Source organism: Nesoenas mayeri (genome assembly GCF_963082525.1).
Source record: "Nesoenas mayeri genome assembly, chromosome: 19".
Classification (NCBI taxonomy): Eukaryota; Metazoa; Chordata; class Aves; order Columbiformes; family Columbidae; genus Nesoenas; species Nesoenas mayeri.
Genome location: NC_137568.1, coordinates 12,820,357 through 12,844,487, shown reverse-complemented (window position 1 = coordinate 12,844,487; position 24,131 = coordinate 12,820,357). Strand labels below are relative to the sequence as shown.

The 24,131-nt window shown below is 55.1% G+C and overlaps 3 protein-coding genes across 8 annotated transcripts in view; 1 reads left to right on the top strand and 2 right to left on the bottom strand.

Annotated features, from left to right (window-relative positions):
* Positions 1 to 608: 608 nt before the first annotated feature.
* LRRC45 (leucine rich repeat containing 45) lies at positions 609 to 10,646 on the bottom strand (the record flags this gene model as incomplete). Its single annotated transcript, XM_080356247.1, has 17 exons — positions 609 to 1,790; positions 2,170 to 2,317; positions 2,412 to 2,585; positions 3,487 to 3,579; positions 4,161 to 4,253; positions 4,863 to 4,933; positions 5,087 to 5,198; positions 5,364 to 5,441; positions 5,722 to 5,857; positions 6,813 to 6,890; positions 7,000 to 7,058; positions 7,606 to 7,718; positions 8,235 to 8,363; positions 9,098 to 9,276; positions 9,590 to 9,660; positions 9,889 to 9,950; positions 10,433 to 10,646. 17 exons carry the CDS (start codon positions 10,644 to 10,646, stop codon positions 1,597 to 1,599), a joined length of 2,004 nt encoding a protein of 667 aa, XP_080212373.1. The 3' UTR covers positions 609 to 1,596.
* Positions 10,647 to 10,693: 47 nt separating this feature from the next.
* On the top strand, positions 10,694 to 14,131 carry CENPX (centromere protein X). 3 transcript variants are annotated; one of them, XR_013923043.1, is made up of 6 exons: positions 10,694 to 10,767; positions 10,867 to 10,918; positions 10,993 to 11,046; positions 11,225 to 11,313; positions 11,775 to 12,277; positions 13,751 to 14,131. XR_013923043.1 is itself a non-coding variant. In XM_080356241.1 (5 exons), the coding sequence occupies exons 1-5, from the start codon at positions 10,732 to 10,734 to the stop codon at positions 11,787 to 11,789; spliced, it is 246 nt and encodes an 81-aa protein (XP_080212367.1). In that variant the 5' UTR covers positions 10,694 to 10,731; the 3' UTR covers positions 11,790 to 12,458. The 3 variants fall into 3 exon arrangements, 1 of the variants encoding a protein (XP_080212367.1); XR_013923044.1 differs by lacking the exon at positions 13,751 to 14,131 and adding an exon at positions 12,475 to 12,833; XM_080356241.1 differs by lacking the exon at positions 13,751 to 14,131 and having other exon boundaries at positions 11,775 to 12,458.
* Positions 14,132 to 14,728: 597 nt separating this feature from the next.
* Positions 14,729 to 24,131, bottom strand: part of ASPSCR1 (ASPSCR1 tether for SLC2A4, UBX domain containing) — a gene marked incomplete at its 5' end in the record, with an annotated part of 33,191 nt that continues 23,788 nt past the window's right edge. For 2 of the 4 annotated variants that reach the window (XM_080356476.1, XM_080356475.1), the window contains 4 exons: positions 14,729 to 15,829; positions 16,934 to 17,093; positions 17,413 to 17,482; positions 18,185 to 18,236. In XM_080356476.1, coding sequence (XP_080212602.1) covers positions 15,764 to 15,829; positions 16,934 to 17,093; positions 17,413 to 17,482; positions 18,185 to 18,236 — 348 coding nt within the window. In that variant the 3' untranslated portion in view covers positions 14,729 to 15,763. Of the gene's footprint in view, positions 15,830 to 16,908; positions 17,094 to 17,412; positions 17,483 to 18,184; positions 18,237 to 24,131 lie in introns of all 4 variants that reach the window. The other 2 variants (XM_080356473.1, XM_080356474.1) reach the window with 2 other exon arrangements.

Sequence of the window (24,131 nt, the reverse complement as noted above, 5' to 3'; positions counted from 1 at the left end):
CGAGCGGCGGGAAGAGGAAGAGGAAGGCGCGAGCGGCGCGCTGCTCCCGCCGCTCTGCAGCACGCGGCCTCCCCGCCGCTCCCGCCGGCACCGGCCGCAGGGCCCGCGCAGGACCGTCCCCACAGCGCACGGGCACCCGCGGGACGAAGCTTTAAGAACCGGTTGCACCGCAGCTGCAGCTTTCACAGTCAGCGCCGCGAGCTGCCGAGGAGCAGCGGAGCGGCAGCGGCAGCGCGGCAGGGCGGCTGCCGGACCCCCCCCGGAACACACATAGAACAGCCGGCTTCCCCGCTCCTGCTGCGCTACAGAGCGGCCCAGCACCCGCCAACACTGGCCCTTCTCCTCTCCTTGTGCCTTTGCTTTTACTTTAGTTCAGAACCACAATCTGTAGACATACTCGGTTTACTCCCCTTCAACAGCCTTTTGGCTCCAGGACAGGGTGGCAGGACCGACACAGCAGTAGCACAGCAGTGGGCCCCTCCCACCCATCCATGGTCCAGTGTCACAGCAAAATACAAAAGCTTTTTATTCAAAAAGCGGAGCAAAACCCAATATGAAAAATCACAAACACAAACCAAACACTCTGCACGGAGAGTTTCATTTTCCAGTTGCTTCTCAAAACACGAACCACAAGTTCATTTCTCCCAGCACAGACTCTTGCCGGAACTCAGCTCTCCCCGATTCAGACCCTCACATCCCTCCCTTTCCGCACGCCGCACAGGGACGTGTGCTGCCAGGAGAAGGAAGCTCCTCCTGCCCCTGCTCGCTGCCCGGCAGCACCGCCGCCCTCCCGGCCACAGCAACCGGCACTGGGCTCCCGACACACCAGCAGGACGCTTTGGCCATTTGTCACAGCAGAATGAAACCCTGTTGCATTCTGGCCACAAGAACTCCAGCCAGGGGCCGCAGTTCCCAGCGAGGAAGCACAGACGCTGATCCGCGACGGCCCCCGCTCTGCAAACCGCAGCCAAAGCCCGGCTGCCCAGCCAGGTCACCGCAGCCGCCGCGCAGCCCGTTCCACAGGTAACGGACGTTCATCTCCCGCCCGTCGCCACAGCCAGCGGGCGGGGGGCAGGTCGAGGAGCCCACGGGAGCCCGGCCAGACTCCGCTGCCGCCTGTGAGCACCGGTGGGTAAGATCTGGTGCTTCCAGCAGCTTTGGTTTCCCACGAGCCAAGTGAATGTCTCCCACCTACAGGGACCTGCAAATACTGCTGCCCATCATTTATCAGGTTTCACTGTGAAGATCCAAACAAATACTGCAGAATGACCACAGTTCAGGGAATGTACAGCTCCCTGGTAACAACCGGTGCTGTATAAAAGGACACAGAAACACTTCATGTGCTGTAGCAGCGCAGGGCAAGGGGTCCACATCATGAACTCAGACCCACGAGCCTCTATCCCAGCCCTGGATGGTTGTTTCCTCCTCTCCTTTATGTGGTCGGGAATAAGATTTCTGAGGAGCAAGAGCAATTCTTTTTGCAAGCCTCTGTGTCACCCCACTACGACAAAACTACCCCGCTCGGGAAGACGGGGCTGTACATGAGTTGCTCACCCTGTTCCTGACAGCAGCACCTGGGTTCTTTAAGCCAAGCTCTCATCTAGCGCTGTGGGCTCCTAAGGGGGAGCCCTGCACATACGCCATGATGGCATTCTGCAAGAACCTTGCTCGCTGGGCCTCTTCTTCCCTCATCCTGGAGATGTCAGCCTCTTTCATTCTCAGCTTCTCCAGCAGCACAGAGATTTCACCCTCCTTGTCCAGCAGTGCCTCACGGTGATTACTTGATTGGGCTGTGAAAGAAGAGCAGCAGTAAAGAAAATTAGGGTGCCCCTAGAATAAACAGGAACATGCTATAGGCACAGCCAAAACGACGGAAGCAGGACAGCCAACAGGCACCCAAGAAAAGCTGCATGAGAAAACGTGAGAGGTTTTGCACAGACAAGATGTTCCACTTCACTGTGCAGGAAATCCAGACATTTTGCTCGCTGTGCAGCTTTGAGCAGTTATTGAAGCCTTGGTTTCTATAAAACGACAAGAATCCCTGCAAACGCCCCGGGACGGAGGGGCAGGTCGCAGCTGCAGGCGCAGGCCTGTAAGCACAGACTGGCTCCGGGCCCGCTGTCGGGTACCGCAGCGTTACCATCCCAGAAGCACCAAGGGATCCATCACCTTTCAGCTGTCTCTCCAGGGCTGCAATCTTCTCTCTCAGCCCCTCCTGCGCTGTGCGTTCAGCCTGCAGGTGCCCGATCTGCTCCTGTAATTCCGCTTTCACTTTATTCACCTCTGTCACTTTCTCCTCTTCTTTACTGTTCAGGTCCTGACACACAAAGACAAATCCATGAACAACCAAACCTCTCCAGCAACGTGTTCCACCCCTGTGGTGACCGCAACTCTACTCCAGCCCAAACTACCTGCTGAAGTTCCTCGAGCCGCCTTCTGAGCCCGTCAGCATGCAGGCTCAACAGGCTGGCTTTGGCTTGGGCCTCAGCAACCATTTGTTTCTGCTTAAGGCAGCAGTGCTGAGCTTCATCCCGCGACTCGGTCACCAGCCGCAGCTTCTCTTCTAGGTGTTCTAGTCGTTGCTGCTGTAAGACACAAAGGAAAATGAAAATACATCAGTCCCATTCCATTCCTGCAGAGGGTTCTCCCCTTTTTGTTCCCAACACAGGGATGAACCCCTGGTTGAGTCAACTGGCACTGAAGAACAAGCACAGGACTGAGCCGTGATAGACACGTCACCTCCCCCGTGCATTCGGAAGCGAATCTGAGCTGCTTTCTGCTGCCAGGGATCACATTCTGATGGAGACACTGCAAAGCACCACTCGAGTGCTGAGAAACAGAGGCATATCCCTGGTAGAAGAACCAACACCAGCACCAGCGCTGACAATCGCTGCTGTGTTCCCCTCCTCCACGTCCCCACGGCTCCGACACGCGCTGTGCACGGCCACGCAACTGCCGCGTCCCGTACAGACGCATGTGGCAGCTTCTATACGTTTGTAACTCAGTAAAGTATCTCCTCTTGTGATGTTACATATAAGTAAACATTCCAATAGTTGTTCTCTTTCACAGGCTGTTGACTTCATTACCATTTTCACGAAGTTCAATTCTAAAGTGACTTTTTTATCCAGCAGCAGTAGCCACCCGCAGAAATGCCCCTGAGCCGATGAGCAGGAGCAGCCCACGAAAGCCGCTGCCAAATGCGAGGACTGACACCTGACGGGCAGCTTCAAAAGCTGCAGCCGAACTGAAATCTGCTACGACAATACCTCTATCAATTCTGTTACTGACGGGAAATACGGAGCAAGTGGGGATAGCTGGTCACATTCTGGAGACAATTCAAAGCAGACTCTTCAGGACTCCTTCCACAGAAATCACCTTATTTGCAGGCCAGTGAAACCCAGAGCAGGGAGTTACTCATAGTTCCCCAAGACCAAAGCACAGGCCAGGCGGCCGTTCCCACCGCTTCCACAGACGGTCTGGTCTCACCTCCTCCAGCCGCGCCTGATTCCGGACTTTGATCAGCTCCTCCTCCGCCCGGCCGCGCTCCGCGAGGGCGGCTGCTCTGACCCGGCTCAGCTCCTGGCGCAGGAACGAGAACCGTCACTCCAGAGAAGCTGCAACACCGACCAGGGAACACGAGCAGATCCAAGCGCAGGCTACGAGCGATGCAGCCGCATCCCTCGGGGCAGGACGACAAACCCCGGCCAAGCACTGTCTCACCCCGAGACTGCCATCTAAACCCAATGACAATTCCAGTTACATGAGTGCGAGCAATGGGTGAAGTTTTCCAAAGACAGGGGAATAGGAGAGGGCAGCGCTGGATCCAGCTGGGGGAACAGATGTGGAGGAATATGCTACACTAGTTGAGACCACATGGAAAACTGGTGAAGCCAAATCCTGGTGAGAATCTAACCGTGATCAACAGCAACTTGATTTTTGTTCAAGCACAACCTACAAGTTCCGCTGTGGAACCTTCTCCTTCCTCAGCCCAAAACAGTAAGAATTATTCCAGCTGGCAAACTGCTGTTTTCCGTTCCTCCCTACAGCACACGACAATCTTTACAAAAGTAAGCAATGAAGACTCCACAAAGCCCTCCTGGCAGCTTTCTCCTGCCACCACTACCCAAGCATCCCAGCACGACCGGAGCGCCTGCTCTCACCTCCTCCAGAGCTATCCTGACGGTCTCCAGCCGCTGGATCCTGTCCTGCATGGCGCGCTCGCTGGTCTCCATGTGCTGCGTCATATGATCCACCTGCCGAGCAGCAGAAGCCACCTCAGCACGGCCAGAAAAGCGCTCCGTCTGCAGGCACAGCAGCACGGCCACGGCAGCGCTGAGCGCGCTCTCTCCCACGCGTGTTTATTTTTGAGAGATTTCACACCTCAATAAACACTTCAAAGAGAGCTGGTCACAGCCTCTTGTCCTGTCCACACTCAGATAAAATTCCCCTAAAACATAACAGAGAAGGAACTAGCGGGCTGAGCCCTGTTGAAGGACTGGTTGTATAGGGTACGTATGTCTGTTTCCCGCACTAACGCACCGGTATTTCAGTAAGCACGCCAAGACCGTGTACTCACAAGTACCTCTCCGCACGGTGTGGCTGGCGCAAGGGCCAGACTCCGAGCCCCCTCTGCAGAACCGCACAGCCCTGTGGCCCACGCGCCTGCAAGCGGCCAAATCTACCAGCTGGGAGAACGTCTGTGACCCCTCCAGCTTGCAGGAACGCCCTACCGCTCCCACAGCGGGCCCGCTGACCGCTAAACGCGTTTAAAGCAGCTGACGGCCAACAACGGCTTCCAGCGGCGCCTGTATGTCAGGACCAAGGAGACTAACGTCGGGATGCTGCAGAAACTCCCTTCTCACCTCTTTTAACCGAAGGGCCTCCATGTCTTCAAGACTTTGTTTAAATCTTCTCTTCTCTGCTTCCAGGCGTTCTGCGGGTTAGAAGCAGGCGTATCGCAACTACGACATCCCTGCTATGCGGGCTCTGCCTCAGACTACACCACAAACTCCTCCACCCCTGCTCCCTGTCCCCCTCGCAACACCAGCCCACGGGCGCCCTGAGCCGCGCTGGCCCCTCCGCTCACCCTCGGCCTGCGCCGCCCGCAGCTTCAGCTCTGCTGTTGTGTTGGTCAAGTCTTGTTTCACCTGGAACAGCTGATCCTGCTGGACTTTGCACTTCTTCTCCAGCTCATCTACCTACAAGGAAATTACCACAACGGATTTTCTTTTCCTGTTAGCAGAGAAAATTTGCTGTACAGAACTATCAGCAGAAACAGGAAGATCAGAGCAGAGGACATACATACAGAGCAGACGTGAACGATGTCCAAGTCCCGCTCCTCAGTCTTGGACTTGCTTTCCTACCTGGTTTCTTAGGAGCAGATTTTTCTCACTGGCAGCAGACAAGTCATGCAGAAGCTTGTTTTCCCGATCAACACCCTCCTGCAAACGGAATCGAAATTAAGAACCTGGACTCAACTTCGTTCCTGCACGGCCAACCTACTCCAACTAACGCTACACCCGGCTAAGTCCGGCCTACCCCGTAAACGCCACTGCTCCTGTCCACATACAGCACTCACCGAATTTACACAATGATTTTTGTGGTGGCAGCTGTCGTTAACCCACTAGTGGTGAAAAAATCACGCGTGCCTATCCCACCCAGCATCCCCCAGGCCAGTCAAGCAGGGGTTGCCTGGAACCTCACTGGGCTTCTCCAGCTCACCTGCTTCTGCTGCTGGAGCTCCGTGACGCGGCGCTCGGCCGCGCTGCTCTGCTCCTGCTGCGCAGCCCTCAGCAGCGCTCCCAGGTCACGCACCTTCTGCTCAGACAGAGCCAGGGCAGCTTCGGTCATCTGCAGCCTGCACGGAGAAACGCCCTCCCGAGTCCCTTCCAGGCCCGGTGCTCAGTGAGCTCCGCGCACCCCGTGGTACGAGGTGCCACCACGCGTCTGGCAGCGAGTGAAATCAAGCCAGTGACACAGGGCATTTTTACCCCTGGGAAAGGAGATCACCGCTCCCCGGCGCCGGCGGCCCCTGCGCGCTGAGCGCCCTGCGCCCGCTCAGCGCCGCCGCCCCGCTCCCCAGCGCCTTCTCCCTGTGCTGCCTCCCACGAGCTGTTCCCTCTGCCCGGAGCCCTCCGGGATTTGCCGGCTCTCACAGGAGAACAAACCCGGGTATTTTGTAATATACCACTGCTAGGTCGTTTAAAATCAGGTACAGAATTTTAAACATGGGTAGCAGAAGTGATTTGCTTGCACTGTACACAAGGGACATGTCCACAGTGGGGCTGGGCATAAGGAAACTGCCTTCACCTGGCAGAACCGAACAGGCTAGGCTCAGCGTTCAAATTCTAACCCCTGTGATGCGCATATGGCTCCACACAGTCTGACACAGCTTTTGGGCAGCTTCACCTCATTGTTCCCAAGCACAGAATCTTGCTGGTTGGGCTCCTCCATATCTGCAACAGTTCTCAGAAGACACTTCAGCTGCAGGGGAAGCAGGTACAGAGTCCTGCAGGCTGTGACTGCGCAAGGAACGCGCCTTACCCATCCCTGCCACGTTTGCTTTTTCTTTTCATCCCCTGTAACTCACTTGCTCTCACACCAATGCACTGTAATTGTACTTAAAAACAGGCTACACATCTAGCATGGCAAACCCAAAGGCCTGATCTGACCGTAACTTCTGGATACTGCTGCAGAACTAAGTCAAACAGTAAGGGAGCTGCTGCACAAGGTTATCCCCGCTCCCAACAGCTCTGCTCAGCGCTGCCTACACAGCACACACCAGCACAGGACAGGGTTTTTCTCCACCGTACTTGGCTTTCAGTGAATTCATAATAGAGTGCTGCTCGTCCAATGCTTCTTGCAGCTGGCTGACTTGTGTTGCAGACATCCTGCATTTGGGGGAAAAAGACAAAAAAAGGGTCAGTAATTTCCACCAGGAAACGCAGAGGGCTCAGTTCTGCCGTCAAAGAACAGAAAGCACTCGGAGATTCAGCTCACCTGCCGCTCCTGGCTATTTCTTCTCTCTGCTTGTCTATAGTGTCCATCAAATCCAGGAACTGTGAACAAGGCAAACACCAGTGAGAAAATTAACTGCTCGAAGCATTTACATTTCTCACCTTTCTCTCCTAGTGACAGGTGAACACAGGCCGAGCCGCTCTGCGGAAAGCGGCAACCAGGAGGCTCAGTGGGTTCACCAGCACATCCCACTGACACCCTCAGCTACAGGGACTCTGCACCATTCGGTGTCAGAAGAAAAGAAACTCTCGTTTCTTGGTTTTCACCACTTGGAAAACACCAAACCAGGTGCAAAAGAACAACCAAAAGCACGAATATGGGTGAAAAATCACTAAAACTACCCCAGAATGCCAAGTGCACATGTTCAGCAGGGTACGTGCCCGTACCTGTACTGTCATGGATTTGATTCTGGGGCAACCTGACTCAGAGGAAGGACCTGGTTTACTCAGCCACGTGCCCACCCATAAAGACGGACACGCAGCTCCAGGTGCACAATAACCCTGTTGCCGGGTGTTTCATGGGGACGTCAAGGGAAAGCACAGGATTCCAGCTGCCCCATTTGAACTGCCAACATGTAGGATTGCTGACCTGCCTGGTCTTCTCATCCTTCAGACTCAAAACCTCCTTGCTGAGTAAGTGCGTTCGGTTCTGGGTCTCACTCAGGATAGTCTCACGTTCCTGGTTGTGATCCATGGCTTGTTCTGATGCAGAAGGAGCAGAAGAACACGGGCATGTTTTGAAAGCAACAGAGCAGCAAGCACTGTTCAGAACAGAAGCGCCGGGCCAGCGGCCCTCCCCAGGCTGGCCCGCGCTCACGCCCAGACACGAGGTGGGTGGAACCGAAAAGAGCAGCGTGTAATCAGCACCCCCCACAGGAGAGCGCTGAGCTCTGCTGTGCCTGGGGCGCGGGACACGCTGCGTTAGCCACGTCCAAACTTGGCTACTCAGAGGCGAGCCAGAACCCCAAGTTCTCTCACACTAGCGTGGCACAGTCATCCCCAATTCAATCCCTATTATTCTTCTCCTCTTGCTGCTAGAAGCAATGCCTCCAATCTGATCAGCCCTCATTCAGAGACGAGAGAAAGCACCGCAGGGCACCGTGCGAATGCGGTGGAGAGGGGGAGAAGGGGCCGCTCTCCCCAGCGCAGCGAGCGCCCTGCACCTCTGAAGCGGGGAGGGAGCTGCTAACTCCTACCCATGCAACAAGTAATACTCACCCACTGCTTTCAGGATGTCACTAGGAACGTTGTTCCCAGCCAGCTCCAGCCTCTTCAGGGTCTTGTTGCTGTGCAGGCAGTTCAGCAAAGCTCGGCCACCCAGAAGCCCAATATTATTCCAACGCAAATCTATACAGAAAGCCAGCTTTCACCCCAGCAGTCACACATCTGCTGGAAAACACAGCTCAAGAGGAACTCTACTGCTTATCCACCCACAAGCACGGCTGACTAATCCCTGCTGGCCTCAGCGCAAGCACAGGTGGGCACTGCCTCCCTCTCCAAGATGAGTAAGAGGGAGGGAAAATAACAGACACAGCAGGAAGGACAAAGATGAATTTTAAGGGCAGTAAAGCACAGGAAGCCACTACAGTTCGAAAGGTACACAAGTCTGCCCCTCACAATTTCATCCCGTGAGCCTTCCTTCCCCAACTATGGTCTGTGGACAAGAAAGAACTGGCAGCAAGAGCTACATTGCCCTGAAGGAAATTCTGGCAAAATTCCTTCCTAAGGAAAAGCAAGGGTGCAGTAAGTGTCCAAGCCCGGCATGAGCCACGCAACAGCATCCACAAATGGGAATTAAGCCGCTCACTCCTCCACTAAGGGCTGTTCTGCTCCAAGCACAACCTTCATCTGCAGGTTTGGTTCCAGAGATTCCAGTTACAGTTCCCACTCTCCAAAGGCCACGGGACTGTGACCTCTGCGCCCTGCACAGAGCCTGCCCAGTGCTCCAGCTGGCAGGAACCGGGAACGACCGGGAACGACCGGGACCAGCTGGCAGAGATCGCGGCAGGCTGCAGCGAGCCTGACGATGCACGCGTGTGTGCGCGCAGATGCAGGGGTGGCAATGAAGCAGTCGCTCTTACCCAGCTCCCGAAGGCTGGAGTTGTGTTTCAGTGCCATGGCCAGCTCTCCGGCCCCTTGATGGTTGATCTGGTTATTGCGCAGATCGAGCCGCTGCAGAGAGCTGTTTGCTCCCAGGCCTTGGCAGAAAAAGGAGAAGCCCTCCTCCCACACGCCAAGGCTGTTCCATTCCAAGATCAGGCTGGGGAAAATCAGACAGAATTGGAGTTCATGGAGTGAACGGAGAGTTGCAAGAGCTCGAATGATACCTGGACCACAGGACCCCCTTGGACACCCCTGACAGAGATGCAGTTTCAGAGAGCAGGGTGCTGCACGGGCCCTGCATCCCCCGGAGGGCACCTCTGCGCCCCACTCCTCCGCTTGCCCTGTTCCTCATAAGAAACTGCACCACTTGACATTCCTCCTACCCCAACAGGAAACACCCTCAACCCTTTTCTAATGTTGTGCTCCATCTGGCAGGAATAGCAGAAAGACAGATAGATGCAATTTCTTACCTCCTGATGGATTTGTTCTGCCTAAGAAGTTTTCCCAAAGCCTCAGCTCCCACGGTTCGCAAGTTATTTCCCTGAAACAGAAGTGCCAGGTGATGAGCAGGGAACCGCCCCGGTGCAGCCACCCCGCAAACACCACCAGCCGCAGCCCAAGGTGCAGCCACGCACGGAGAACAAGAACTCTACAGAAGTACACGTCTTGTAGGACAACCCTGCACCAGGACTGTCTATTTCTAACTCTGATTAAGCTTGAGTTCCTATTTCCTTCCCCATCTATCTTAATTTTGTTTGAACAGACTCACCTTCAAATCCAAAGACTTGACCGTGGTGTTGGAGCAAAGACCATGCAGCAGCAGTTTTGCACCTGAGCAGACAAAACAGAGGAGAGTTGTTGATTTCGCAGGTGTAACCCTGCCCGCGCACCCTTTTAAACAGCCAGCCCAGGAGACTGGGCTGCGACCGGGCACGGCTGGCAAACAGCCGCTGCTGCTGGAAAGCGGGAGCCTGAACTTCTACAGCAGGACGTTGTTTTCTGCGTTCTCAGAGAAAGAAGCGCCCGGGCAGAGAACCGCACGGAGCTGCCGCTGGCAGCGGGACCGTCCTGTGCCCCAGAGGATCCCCGCGGAACGCCGCTGGATGCGGCGGCCCGGGGCCCGGGTCCGGCAGGGCACCGGCTGCTGCTGCGGCACCGGCAGCCGCCAGGCTCGTCCGTTTCGGGCCAGCAGCGGCCGCCGCGCCCCGCGGAGCAGCGGGGGCTCACCCGCCCGAACCGCGAACGCTCCTCCAGCCGCCGGGCGCCGCTCCGCCGCCCAGCCCGCCCGCCCGCCCGCGGCCGCGCCGGCTCACCCTCCTCGCTCAGGCCGCAGTCGCCCAGCGCCAGCTCGGTGACGGGCGCGGCGCCGGGCAGCAGCCGGGCCAGCGCCCCGCACGTCTCCAGCGACAGGCCCTGCGCCGCCAGGTCCAGGCGGCCCCGCGCCCCGCCGAGCTCCCGCAGCCGCCGCAGCACCGGCTCCTGCGGCGCCGCGCACAGCCGCGCGTAGCCCCGCCGGAACTCCTCCATGGCGGCCCCGGCCGCCACCGGAACGGCCGAGCCGCCGCCCCGCCCCTGCGCGCGCTTCCGGGAGGCGGCGCCGGCCGCGCGCGCCATGGAGGAGCGGGGGCCCCGCGGCGGGTTCGGGAAGGTGCGCGGGGCCGGGGGCGGCGGGGCCGGGGGCGGCGCGGGCGAACCGGCGGGCGAACCGCCGCTCACGCGCTGCTCGCGCGCTCTTCTTCCCGCGCAGGACACGGTGGACCGGCTGCTCCGCCGGCACTTCCGCGACCGGAGAACTCGAGGTACCGGGGCGGCGGGCGGGCCCGGGCCGGGCCGGGCCGGGCCCCCTCCCCCCCTGAGCGTTTCGCCGTTGCAGTTAACGGCGACGCGCTGCTGCTCATGGCGGAGATGCTGAAGGTGTTTGTCCGAGGTGAGCACGAACAGCCGGGCCCAGGGGCAGCCTGAGCCGGGACGGGGCCCGGGGCCGGCCCGGGGGTCCATCGGCCCCGCCGGGCCCCGCGGCCCCCCCCGAGCACCCCGCCGGGCCCCGGCCCCGCCCGCCGCAGCCGTGACCGCGCTCCCGGCCGTTCCTCACGGTTGTCCCGCAGAGGCGGCGGCGCGGGCGGCCCGGCAGGCGCAGGCGGAGGAGCTGCGGACCGTGGACATGGAGCACGTGGAGAAGGTGCTGCCGCAGCTGGTGCGTGCGGGGCCCGCGGGGCGGGGGCGGCGCTCCCCGGACAGGGCTGGGCGCGCGGGTGGGCACACGGGTGCGGGGCTGGCGCTCCCCGGATGGGGCTGGGCGCGCGGGTGCGGGGCTGGCGCTCCCCGGACGGGGCTGGACACACGGGTGCGGGGCTGGCGCTCCCCGGACAGGGCTGGGCACACGGGTGCGGGGCTGGCGCTCCCCGGACGGGGCTGGGCGCGCGGGTGCGGGGCCGGCGCTCCCCGGACAGGGCTGGGCGCGCGGGTGCGGGGCCGGCGCTCCCCGGACGGGGCTGGGCGCGCGGGTGCGGGGCCGGCGCTCCCCGGACAGGGCTGGACACACGGGTGCGGGGCCGGCACTCCCCGGACGGGGCTGGGCACGCGGGTGCGGGGCTGGTGCGCTGCAGAGGTGCCGGCGCACAGGTGTGCTCAGGGGCTGCTGCTCTCTCCTCACAGCTGCTGGATTTCTAGAGGGCCGGTGAAGCAGAAGATCGCAGCCCCAGCGGGGGCTCCTGCCCCGAGCCCAGCTCCACGAAGAACAGTCTCAGCTTTTTCTTTCTCTGCCGTTTTGCTCCTGTTTCCTCCCTCCTTCACCAGGACGGCAAAGCACCAGGAAACTGTGCTCTCAGATGCTATTTTTGACAAACGGCTGGCACGTGCTTTATTTTGGTCGGCCAAGTGTGTAACTGGTTTCCATCTTGCTCTTTAATTCCTTTACCAGTAGCGTGTGCTTCACAGCACGGGGAGATGCTGTTGCTTCCTCAGCTAATGTGAGAAACAGGTACTGCTGCTGCTTCACAGAGATGCATGGAAAGATTAACGGCTGGAAATGTCATCCAAACGGCAGGCTCCCAGCACCTCAGCAGGCAGCTGCAGCAGGGACTTGAGGTCCAGCTCCAAGCCTGTCTAATGAATAGGCTGTTAACAAGAGTTCAGTCACAGGCTCTTGCCAAAAGCAGGTAACTGATCTTTATTTTATAAATAAACAGTGTCTGTCCCTCACTGCCTTCCAGTATTTCTCCAGGGCTGTGACATCAAAGAATGCTTGAAAGCTTTTAACCATTTGATATTCTCCTCAGAAGCTGCTTCCCCTCTGCTATAAATTTGTTCTCACAAACATCAATAAATTAAAACCGAGTCTCCCTCCCTTGTGTAGGCTCTTTGCTGCAATTAATCATCGAAAGTCAAGTTGCTTCAAAGGCTTGCAACGCTTCCCCTGTACCCGCCCTCTTCTCTAAATCTTTGTAGGCCGAAAGGAAAAAGGACAGAATAACAAACAGCATGTGTGAGAATCCCACATCACGGGCCAGCCCGGCCCCGCAGCCAGCGGGGAGGCCGGGGGCGGCTGTGAAATCAGAAACCTCACACATGCAGGCAGGACCCGCACCACTGAGCGGCTTTGTTGGGAAACCCAGCGCGCCGCACAAGCAGCGGCCGGCGGCGGCGCCTCGGAGCGGCACCCGCGGCGCGGGCCGGCTCTGCTCCCATCGGCCACGGGGGCTGCTCCCGTGCGCAGGCGAAGGCTCCGCAGGTCGCTGTGCTCCTCCAGCCCAGAGCTATCGGGGCCATCACTTGGGACACCAGCCGCTCAGAAGCTTCCACTAAACCCACATTTTAATACACATTCTTTGTGATGACAGTACCAGCCTAAGGAGTGCAGCGTCCCCTGCACTGCAGCCTCTTGGCCAAGACAGCTGTTTGTGCAGCTGTACGATGAAACGCATCAAGGAACTGACCTAGTTCAGCCTCCAGCCCCACAACCATATGGTAAAAAAGACAACAGCAAAAAAATGCAAGTAATACTACCTTTGAATGCCCAAACCGCCAGCTAGTACAGCACAAGTGACACAGAAACAAATCCCGCTCAACAGGTATCTGCACATACTGTTCTGTGGCAGGGTAGGAATCCTTGTAGGAACTACCTCAGTGACCAGCCTGCAGTGTTCAGTAGCCGGACATCCTGCCCCTCCTACAGAATTCACTCCCTTCGTGCCTTCTCCAGCTTTCAAATCCTCATCTCCCCCATTCCAACTCCTACCAACACATCTCTCAAAGCTGCTGCCCTAAAAAGGCTCGAGTTCCCTCACACAAGCATTGACTGAAGAGGACGCTGACGTGGGTGTCTGTAGTAAAGCAGCACTTTAACAGCATCAGCAGTTCAAACTGTTCTTTGCATTGGCAGAGGAGAATAAGACCTCTGGTTTAGCTGTTGAAAGAACCAATTTTTCATCCTGAAAGAGAAGTAGATTAAATTGGGTTCTATGTGTGGCCGAGATACACAAGGGACAAGCACGGGCAGGACTGACAGGAACTGCACGCAGCAGGTTGAAGCCTCCCAGTCCTCACCCCTGCACTTAATCCGTAAAACTGCCGCAGTAATGATAATACTGCAGCTTGTATCCCAAACTCTTCCTTCTGTCTTCCCGTACCAGGTACTCGCAGGTGATAGTTATGGTGCCAGCTCTTTGTCAAAACTGGTGGAATCAAAACAGCTCACCAAATCAGTAACATTGGACGTTGCCTGCGCTCTTCAGAAAGTCAGAGTGGTGCATCCGAACGCACGCCCAGCGTCCGCCCGCGCAGAGCGCTGCTGGTCACGGTGACCCTGCGAGCCGGAGCAGCAGCGCGAGCGCGTCACGGCCCGCCGTGAGCTGTGTCCATCCTGCAGAGGTTCAGCAGAGCAGCTCTGGCTACCTCTGACTTGTGGGGCCAGAACGACCCCGACACAGCACCTGAACCGAGACACAGACGGTCCTGCGGAGTGCAGGCTCAGCCCACGCTCCATCCACCGAAGCAATAAACTTTAAACATTATGTTGGTGGGTTTTGTTCCACTGCAGGGGGTCTCTAAGCCCGGCAGTGCCAGAAGGGCCCGCTCTGCGCAGGACGGGCTCAGCGCAGCAGCTGTTCGCCATGCTGCTGCGTTCCCCAGTGGCCACACGCATTCCCTGTTTATGTTTGGGCGTTCTATAAGAAATCAATCAGCACTTTTGCTAAAGCATTTTGCTCCCTCCACTTTGAGCCTCCTTCTTCCTCTTCCACCTTTCTTTCATGCCTCCCCCTCCCTCTGAGTTTCTTCAAAGCATCTGGGAGTATTTGGAAGTAATTAGACCTGAAGGGAAATGTTGGCCAGGCTGGGAGACAATGACAAGTGCCAGGAACCCCGGGTGCCCTTTCTGGCCACTTTGAAGTTCATTCAGATGGTACAAAGCTCCGTTTTGCTCTGCTGAGAAAAAAAAAAAAAGGGGAGGAAGGGAATGAGGCGTGAAAGTGTGACAGAGTGTGACAGAGTGTGACAGAGTGTGACAGAGTGTGACAGAGCCACTGAAAGGGAGCAGGGCCCTGCGAACGGACAGGGAAACCGGGTGCTGGGGGAAGAAACACATTATCAAAGAGACCGACAAAAAGGCCTCCTATGGCCACTCTGCTTTATTACATCTACAGATTGAGCAGATGCACACGTAGTTCAGGGAACAACTGTCTGTACAGGGAAAATGGAAACCATGTTTTTACTGTAGCGTGGAACCCCAGCTGTCCAGCAGGAATCACTAACCGCGGAGAAGACTTCAGAGAAAATGCAGCACCGTGGCTACTGTGGCACCAGGGAGCTCGTCTCCAGTATCAGTGCAACTGCCACCACCAACGTTCACCCCGCACACCTGCAGGAGGCCACGACCCGGGCCAGCGCCGCCTCCTGCACTAGCGCTGCGCACAACAGCGACCGGGCTGCGGGAGCACCCGACCACGGGAGGCCCTGTGAAGAAACGCTTTTCCTGCATGTCTCTTCCTCACTGCAACTACTGATGTTAATTATATGTAGCGAAATTAAAACACAGAGCTTGGGGCAGAAACAAACTCCATATGCATCCATTAATAGATAACCATGTTCTTTGTTAAGAAGATTCCAGCAACTGAAAATGATATGAGTGCAGCAAACCAAAAGGTTCACGGGAAAAGCCTATTTGAACTGTTTAAGTGACCTCAGGAGCTCTTCTTCGCTTACTTTCCAGCCACCTATGCCCAGAATTATCCGCAGCACTAACCCCCGTCAGCAAAAAGCAGAGAGAAGTCTTGTTCTGTGCAGCACTGAACTATTGGTAAAACTGAATCAGATTGTATCTTGCTGCGAGAATTCAGGCTGCCAGACTCAAGTTACCTCCGAAGGGAAGAACTGAATTTAAAAATAGGTATAGAAACAAAAGTCCTTCACAGAAAGCACATATGGATTATTTCCCTCTTAATTCTCTATTCATTATTTCCATGCAAGAAACCCTGAATTTTACCTCTGACCTTGCTTCTGTAGTCAGGAAGACCACAAACAGGCCTTACACTCCTCCAAAAGGTGAAACTGGTGTGTGAAACAGCAATTTTCTATCTATACCTAACGTTCCTACAGGTAAGATCTCTCCAGGGCCACCAAGGCGTTCTTACACATTCTGCACAGGTTCATCGGGAGAGGCGCAGCCGACTGCTCACTGACCCAGCGGCCCAGAACGGTTCATCTCTTCCCACCTGGAAAATAAACACAAGAGGATCAAAACACTTAACCCTGTACGGCGCGGGGCACGGCCTCCCGTGCGCAGAGGTGGCTGCGGAGCGGTCTCCACACCGCGGTGCTCAGTTGCGTGGGTCTAAGAGCACTCTGGGGGAGAGGAACGGTGAAAACACCCCGACTTCTGGAGCGGGAACTTCATCCTACACATTATTATAACAACGTGCACGTTAGAGCATGTTATTAAGCTTTCATACCAGCTGTTAGTGGGTAACCTGCACAGTTAGGCAAGATGTTATTTCCTACTTCAAACAGATCATCTTTACTTAGGAAAGGAAGTTCTATACGTAAGTGGAATGCTTCCAGCACCGTGGAAATGAACTGCACCGGTATCCCAGGAGCAGCCCAGCCCAGAGCAGAGCAGAGCGCGCCGGCCGCTGCTCCCGGCCCTGCAGCCACAGCCCCACAGCCCCTTCCGGAACCAAACCACCAAATCAGCACGCGGGAAGGTAACACGGCATTATTAGCCAGGGAATTCCATATCGTTCTTCCTAGCTTTATGGTTGTTAAGGGGGTTGACTGAACTTTTTTTTCTCCCCTCCCCTCCTGTTTTCTTTGCCACTGCATCAAGAAGTGAATATTGTCAATTGTTTAATTCGAGAACCATTATTCTAGTTACTTATTTTGTATAAATTCTCATACCAAAGTACACATGAGCTATTGGTTCGGAGACTAAAAACAAGGTTGCAGTTTTCCAATCAGGATAAACCAAGAAAAAGTTAATAACGGAAACTTGGTTGCAATCTCAACCATGGAAAACCGCTCCTGTTTCACAGTGAAGATCAGAAACAGAAAGACCAACTCAAAAAAAATCCAGAGAAAGGCAAGTACTACGAGGGGCTGTAGCAGCAGAGGAAGAACAGCGGCAGAGGAAGAACAGCGGCAGAGGAAGAACAGCGGCAGAGGAAGAACAGCGGCAGAGGAAGAACAGTGGCAGAGGAAGAACAGCGGCAGAGGAAGAACGGCGGCAGAGGAAGAACAGCGGCAGAGGAAGAACAGCGGCAGGGCTGAGCAGGCGACACGGCCCCCGCCCCCTCACCCGGCAGCTTCAGCCACTTGGGCACCTTCCCAGGGCCCCTTCTGGGCGGGCGGGGGGCCCCGCTCGCGCCGGCCGGCTCCGCCTCGTCTGTCCTTCCGTCCCTTCCCCGTCCTGGCCCGGACACGGACGGAGCTGTTGATTCCACGGGTGGCGAGGCAGAAGGAACCGACGATGTGGACAAACATCTGCAGAACAAAATAAGCAAATAGAATTAAGTTTCACTTTTGCATAACAGCCCCTTGGACCACCACCATCTTTAAACTTTCTGAGTCGGACTGAAAAGGCTCTTCTTTTTATGATAAAAGCTCTAGGATTTATTTGATTAGTCACTGAAATCCTACTTTGCAAAGAAGGACTCGCAAGGCTGTGAAGCCAAGTATGACCGTTTCGGCAGCAAATGAAGCCCGTTATCTTCAGAACGCATTTCTTTGTATTAAGATGGGCTCATTTCATGCTGCCCATCACTGAAATATCCATTTGCAACTCTATTCAGTCCCAACATACCTGGCTGCTAATAAATCAGCCGCAGAAGGGGAAACTGCCGAGCTCAGCAGGTCCGATTTCAGGTAACAATCTGTTTAAAAATGAAACCCAAACATTTGTTTGTAACACAGAGACACGAGGCACCGCAGAACCACGCAGCGCTGGGCGCAGCCAGCGCCGGCTGCTCGCTGCGCTGAACCCGCGCCGCCTCCCCACCCGTGCAGGACACTGCCAGTCTGCTTCTTTCACAGCTCAAGGGGCTCTGTTCCATCACTCAGGCCTCGAGAGTTTGACATTATCTCTCAGTCCTCACCGCATCTCAGAAACCTTTCTGGGAAGCCAGAGCATGCTTTAATCTTTGGGAGAAACAGAGACTCTAAGCACAAGCTGGAGGTGTTGCAGAAGCAAAGACTGAGATCTGTTCTCCCATCTCTAGCCAGTCCACTACACCAGGTCTGTAAAAGTGTTTCATAGTAATTTGTCCAGTTAATGCTTTGAACAATCAAGTTTACTTCTACAGAGTCATTTTTCTATTGTTCTTGCCCCCACAGTACACAACTGGTGCTCCAGAGCCAAGCCGATGTCCTAAGAACGGCCGTACCCCCACCCGTGCCCGGGCACCTCACCAAGCTGCCTCCCCAGAGCTTCGGCCACTCGGAATGCGAACACTGAGCAGCTTTCCCAAGGACAGCTGATCTTTTGTCAGAAGGACTCTGAACAAAAGGATGCAACTCTTCTGGGTCTACTATAGGGGCTACACAGCCTGCTGAAGAAGAGAGGAACTTCCACTCACCCCTGCACTGCTCAGACCCGAAATGAACCACAGCCGTCGGAAAGAGTTTAGCCTGCGGCAAAAGGGAAAGGAAGAGATCACTGGTTGTATTATAGATGCTTCCACAGTTCACCGTGAACATTAGAGACAGGTCAGACAGCTACAGGTAAACTTACCCTGGCAAAACAACAGCTCTGAATTTCACACTTGATCCAGTACATACACAGATAACAGCACGCGCGTGTCCCTGTACCGCGAAGGCGCAGCGCGGGACCCCTGCGCAGGCCGCCCGCCCGGCCCCCCCAGCGCCGCGGCTCAGCACCGCGGCGACACCGGACGTGCCCCGGCTTGACGCCGCGCGGCAGTGCGGACCCCGCGGCAGCCCCGCGCCTCACCGGGGCCCTGCGGATGCTGCCCGGTGCAGAGACCGACAACACCAAACAGCTCCACCTGTCTTCCTGGCCGCAAACTTCAAATTAGCATGGGGTACCACAGATTTTTTGACATTAATCCAAAGGCTGTAGGAAACTGTCACATCAGACTGAAGCGGGACACACCAACCAATGTGCTCCAAGTCTCATCTCCTGCTCAAGTGGTCCTCGAACTGACATTTTAGCAGAATTCATTATTTATTATGTCTTTTAACATTTCATTCCTCCATCAGCAGGGCCTAAGGTTCCTGCTCCAGTCACAAAGACGGCTCTCCATAAACTTTTTTAATTAAAAAGTACCAGACACGGTTTAGAAACCCCAGAGAAAACTCTTGCAGGAGCTTTGATGTTTCCGCTGCATTCGTCTGAAGGGATTCCTCTATTTACGAAATGGGTGCCTTAAAAAGCCACCCCCCCAACACACATACACTCGAGCCCTTTTACACACAACATCCTTTTCATGCCAGCTGCAAGTTGGAAAATGAGGTTTTTGTAGTGTGTTAGTGTTGGAATTTTTTAATAACCTCCCCTCTCTTTTTTTCCTCTCCCGACCAATTATCTTGGTAAATAATTAACATTCTGCAGGAGATAAGTAAGCACAGCATCTCGAGCTCAAAGCCCTTTAGTTCAAAGCCCTGCCCTTTTCGTTCCCGCTGCCGCCACCAGCGCTTCCTTGTCAATCAGGCTCTGGGCACACACATCAAAGCCCCGGGTGGGAATGGCCCCAAGGGGTCACAGAGAATCCATGGCAGGGCCTGCGTGAGGCACAAAGGGAAAAGGGAGCAGAGACACAGCCCGAGAGCCAGACAGACACACAGACTGTCCCGAGGACGAACCTCTACCCACGGGCTCGCAGGCACACAAATAACCCCAGTTCTAAGCTCCGGGATCAGCCTCCACAACCATCTCCCACTGCTGGCAAAACATCAGTCCAAATGTTTCAGTTCCAAATCTTTTAACTGAAAGAAACTCGCAGGAACCAGAGAGCAGCTCAGGGGACGCAGAATGCGCCCCTGCCCACAGCTCCACCCGCGGGGCAGCCAGCACGGCCCCCTCCGGCCAAATTCGCACCCGCGAGCTCCGCTTCCTCAGCTCAGGCTTCGGGCCCACCCGTGCGGCCCCCGCGTGGCTCCCCGGTGCGGGGCCGCGGTGCTGCAGCCCCGCACCCGCTGCGCGCCGGCGCGGGAGGCAGCGGCCGCGCCGCCCGGGGCTCTCCCCCGTCACTGAGAGTTTTTGTAACACCAAAGTATTTAAATCGGCACCAATGTCACATGAAAAAAGAGCCAGTGGGATGATCCCACTGGCCAAGGAATGTCTTGGCATAAAGATGAGAAGGCTTTAATAGCTGCAGCCCAGGAAAACACGCAAACCCAAAGCTGGAGCCTTTATTATTGTCTATCACTGCTACGAAGGCAAGGATTGAACACTGGGCAGACCATCACCTGAAGCCTACATTCTCAAGTCAGCTGCTATTTCCTCGTTGTCAGTCGTTCTAATGCATGTATCGTTTTCTCCAAAAGAAAAACTCTGCAGTTCTTAACCTCACTGCATAGAATTCTTACAAGAATATCCTGTGAATTAAAGCAGACTTAGAAACCTCTCAGGGCCAAACTGAGCCTGTCAGACCGACCAGAAGGATCACAGGCTGTTTGAAACAAATATTCAGGAACCCCATTCAGCTTTATGCAAAGAATTACTACAACACGAATGAGTCACCAGCGAGCTGCTATACTCAAATATTCAGCGTTCATCTTCCTTGCTGCTTGGACTTCCAGCCAAAGATACAAACGCCATTCTGACTGGGAAAATAGATGCTATTAATCTGTCAAATTACAATGTTAAAGTCACACTGCGCAAGGCATATTTACAAGATACAGTTAGATTGTTTTTACTGCAACAGCACCTAGGAATCTCATTGAAAATACTGTTCCACTGTGCAATTTTATATATGTGTATATATATAGAATGAGCAGCAACGTGCAATATAAATAAAAATGTAAGCAAGTATGACACTTGGGGGTTTTTTGTGTGTGGTTGGTTGGTTGTTTTTTGTACAGGTGAAAAACAGAGACCTAAAGCGATTAATTAACTGATCGAAGGTCACAGAGGAGGCCAGCAGCAGCAAGAGCTGTGTGTAACCCCAGAGTCCCACCCGAGGCCTTCAGCACAGGCAACTTTCTTCTGAAGGGATCGGAAAGTCACCGATGAGATGAGGAACGGAGGAAGATGATCTTTTGAGGTCCCTTCCAATCCCAAACATACTGTGATACTGTGTGAAGCCAACGCGCTGCTTGCTGCCCTCCCCACGCAAGGACTGTCGCTGCCAACAACACCCCTCAGCTTTTAAAAGATCTAAATAACACAGCTCTGACAATTTACTTAGCTACAGTTGCCGAAGCTCAAATGAACACTTTCGGTTCCTGATATGCGAAGAGAAGCCTGCTGCTCACGAAGCCACATTCAACCTGCGGCCACGCAGCTGCGGAGCTGCGGGTCCCGTCCCGGCGCGGAGCCGCGGTTTGTGGCAGCGGCGCACCGGCGGCGCAGGGCACGGGCGGCACGGGCGGCACGGGGCACGGGCGGCGCGGAGCACCGACAGCACAGGGCTGGGCCGCCACATCCCGGGCAAACACATCTGCCTGGAACAACAGTCCCCTGTGAGTCCAGCTGGGGTACACAAGAGAAACACCTCTGCTTTGTCTTACTGCATGTTTTAGTAACTTGTTCTCTAGAGCACAGAAAATATTTCAGGCAGAACTCTCCCCAGATAACATCCCGATACGTCTTCTTCACTGGGTCTCTCCAGACACACACATTCAAAATATCCTAGAACAGAGTACTGCAAAACCCGTATGTTATAGGCACGGTTGTTCTGCTCTCTGACGGGGTGACGCTGTCGGAGCGGCAGCCGCTGCTGTCCACGGGGAACTTGCAGCTGCCAGAATGAGAAGCATTCTTTCCGTTACATGATCTGAAAAGATTAGAGTGCCACAGGTCTGCTGGTAGTTTGATGTTAAAAGACGAATAAGAAAAAAAGCACTTCAAAGGAACACGAGTGTGGAAGGAGAAACCCAAGCCACCAATATGAAATACTGCACAGTAAACACATCCCAAACATATAAACCAGCTCTTGGAAAATTCAACCGGAAAGCCAGTGGATCAAAAGCTTCCCCGGCAAGGCTGCAAAGCATTGCTGAAACAGAAATAAACACTGCCGTCACGGAGAAACGGGCAAAGCCACCAAGCGGCTCGTGTTTATAACCCGAGAACAAAGCGGCTCAATGTGGACGGCAACTGCCCCAGCAGACAAATATTCCGCAGCCTGCAGGTCTGGCCCCGCCGGAGCAGGGGACCTTCGAATTCGTAAGGCAAAGATAAGATGTGGAAGCACTGTTCTGAGCAGGAAGCCAGGTATGGAGAGCATTCATTGACCGCTGGGCTGCGATCAGAAGGATCCGGCCTCTGAAGCTGGCAGCACAACAGGGCGCGTTTTTGGCAGGATTTCCCCCCAGATCAGCCACACAGGCCGGTCCCACCGGGCCCGCCTCACCCAGCGCGGGCACCGAGCGCGGGCACCGAGCGCTACCAACTCCAGTCAGATGAGAGAATCCCGAACGGGTACGTAAGGGCTAAGGCTTCATACAGAACGGGGAGTGCCATCCTCTGGGCTGAATGATTTTCACCGTTAACTGCAATTTTCTTTGCTAGTGAGTGGAATAACCACAAGGCCCGCCACTGGAAAGACCTCCGACAGACTGACTCTGCTGAAGTAATTTTTCTGAAATGGCACTAATTCTATTGCCAAAAGCAGAGAACGCTTCCCGCTGCTCAGTCCGCAGTTGGCCGCCCTGAACCAGCGTGCCAGAGGCGCTGCCCAAGCTGCCGGTGACAAGCTGGACATGGACACAGAACCAAAGGCAAAGGAGGAACAAACAGCTCCTCTGGACTCCTGCCCCGCGGTGCGGGCCGGAGGACACACGCGTGCACCCCGAGACCTGATCAGAAGACATAAATATTTATGTGGAAGCCTGTGTACCCCTTCAGCTCCTCTGCAGACAGATGAGGGCTGCCCAGGCCTTTCCAGCGTCTGGAACTCTCACCTTCTGCTAACTCTTTCCTAGCACTAACTCAGCAATCAGGGACTTTTTCCACTACCGCAGCCCAGATACGCCCCACAGCAGCACCTGTTTCGGGGAGGAGAAATAAGCTAAAGAGCCACTTTGGAAAGCTCAGCTAGCCTGGAAAAGCACAACAAGCAACCAGAGCTGTAAGGAATCCAAAGCCAAGTCCTACAAGAGGGAACTCTGCAGCTGATCAGCTCTGCAGAGCAGAACATTATAAAACACTTCAAGGGGCACGAGGATAAGGCAGCCAGCAAGAACAGCAATAACAAAAATAAACCAAAGCGATGCCTTGAAGTCTTCATGGGTTCCAAAACCTCCATGTTGCTGCCAGTCTGTGTGCTCACTTTACTGTAAATACACACACGTTTTGGGAGAGTTCACTTCAGACAGTTCTTTCAGCCCAGGTACCTTGGCAAACAAGTTGACAATGTTAGTCTTTTTGTTTTTCCCCAGTTTTGCTTGCAGCATAAAGGTTCTCCCTTCATTGTGAGCCATCGCATTTAATGAACGTGGTTCCAATCTTATCAGCTTGAATGGAGTGAGAGGGGGAGAAGTGTCGGTAAGATGGCTCTCCGCTGTCTGCAGTGACTCCTGTTACTGGCTTCAGCACAGACTCCAGTCACTGATAAACACTCCTGTGCTCAGCCATGCTGGTGTTACTGGCTCAGGCCCCACGCGCTTCCCGAGGGCAAGCGGCCCAGGGCAGCGGCTCCCGTCGCGCCACGGGGGCAGCCGCTGCACCGCCGCCCTCGCCGAGGCTGTGGTGCCAGCAGGAGCCACGGAGCGAGGCCTGAAGGAGCCGCGCCGGCAGCGGTCCGTGCCCGGAGCGCCGCGCTCGGGCTCTGCTCCGACCGGCTCTGCAGAGACCACAAGTTTCCACAAAGTCCTTTTGAAGTTCATCACGAGAATGCCCCCGTTCTTGGAGGATGCTGCTGGAACTCCCTGTGTACCAAGGCACTTCTCAAAAGGGAAAACAGAAAGCAATTAAGTAGTCTATGACCAAACTGAAGGGAATAAATAATTGGATGCTTCTCTGCCACAGTCATATTTAAAAGTAACGGCAGTCCGCTTCGTTTAGACAGGCAGTGTCACGTACTTTGAGAGGACACGAGGCACCCTAGAACACCAAGAATTCACTGTGCAAAGCCAGAAGCCGACCTCTACTCCTTTACTCTCTGGTTTCCTCAGCTCTCATTCTCTGTTTCTCAGGAGTTTAGGCACAGCATTTGGGGAACGCGAATCTAGGAAGTCCTTGAGAGGAAAAAGAGAATAAACCACTTTAAAAAAATTGAAAAGCCTTTACAGAACAAGGTAATTCACAAAATCTCATGTTCAAAAGGTAGAAATCTAAGACTCACAGAATTTCAATTATAGCTCACAGTTATCACTGAGATAATTAGATTTCAGTGCAAT

Coding starts and splice junctions, on each gene's coding strand:
- CENPX (XM_080356241.1), top strand. CDS start 10,732: ATGGAGGAGCGGGGGCCCCGCGGCGGGTTCGGGAAG. Junction 10,768..10,866: donor CCCGCGGCGGGTTCGGGAAG/GTGCGCGGGGCC, acceptor CTTCCCGCGCAG/GACACGGTGGACCGGCTGCT. Junction 11,047..11,224: donor GCTGAAGGTGTTTGTCCGAG/GTGAGCACGAAC, acceptor GTTGTCCCGCAG/AGGCGGCGGCGCGGGCGGCC.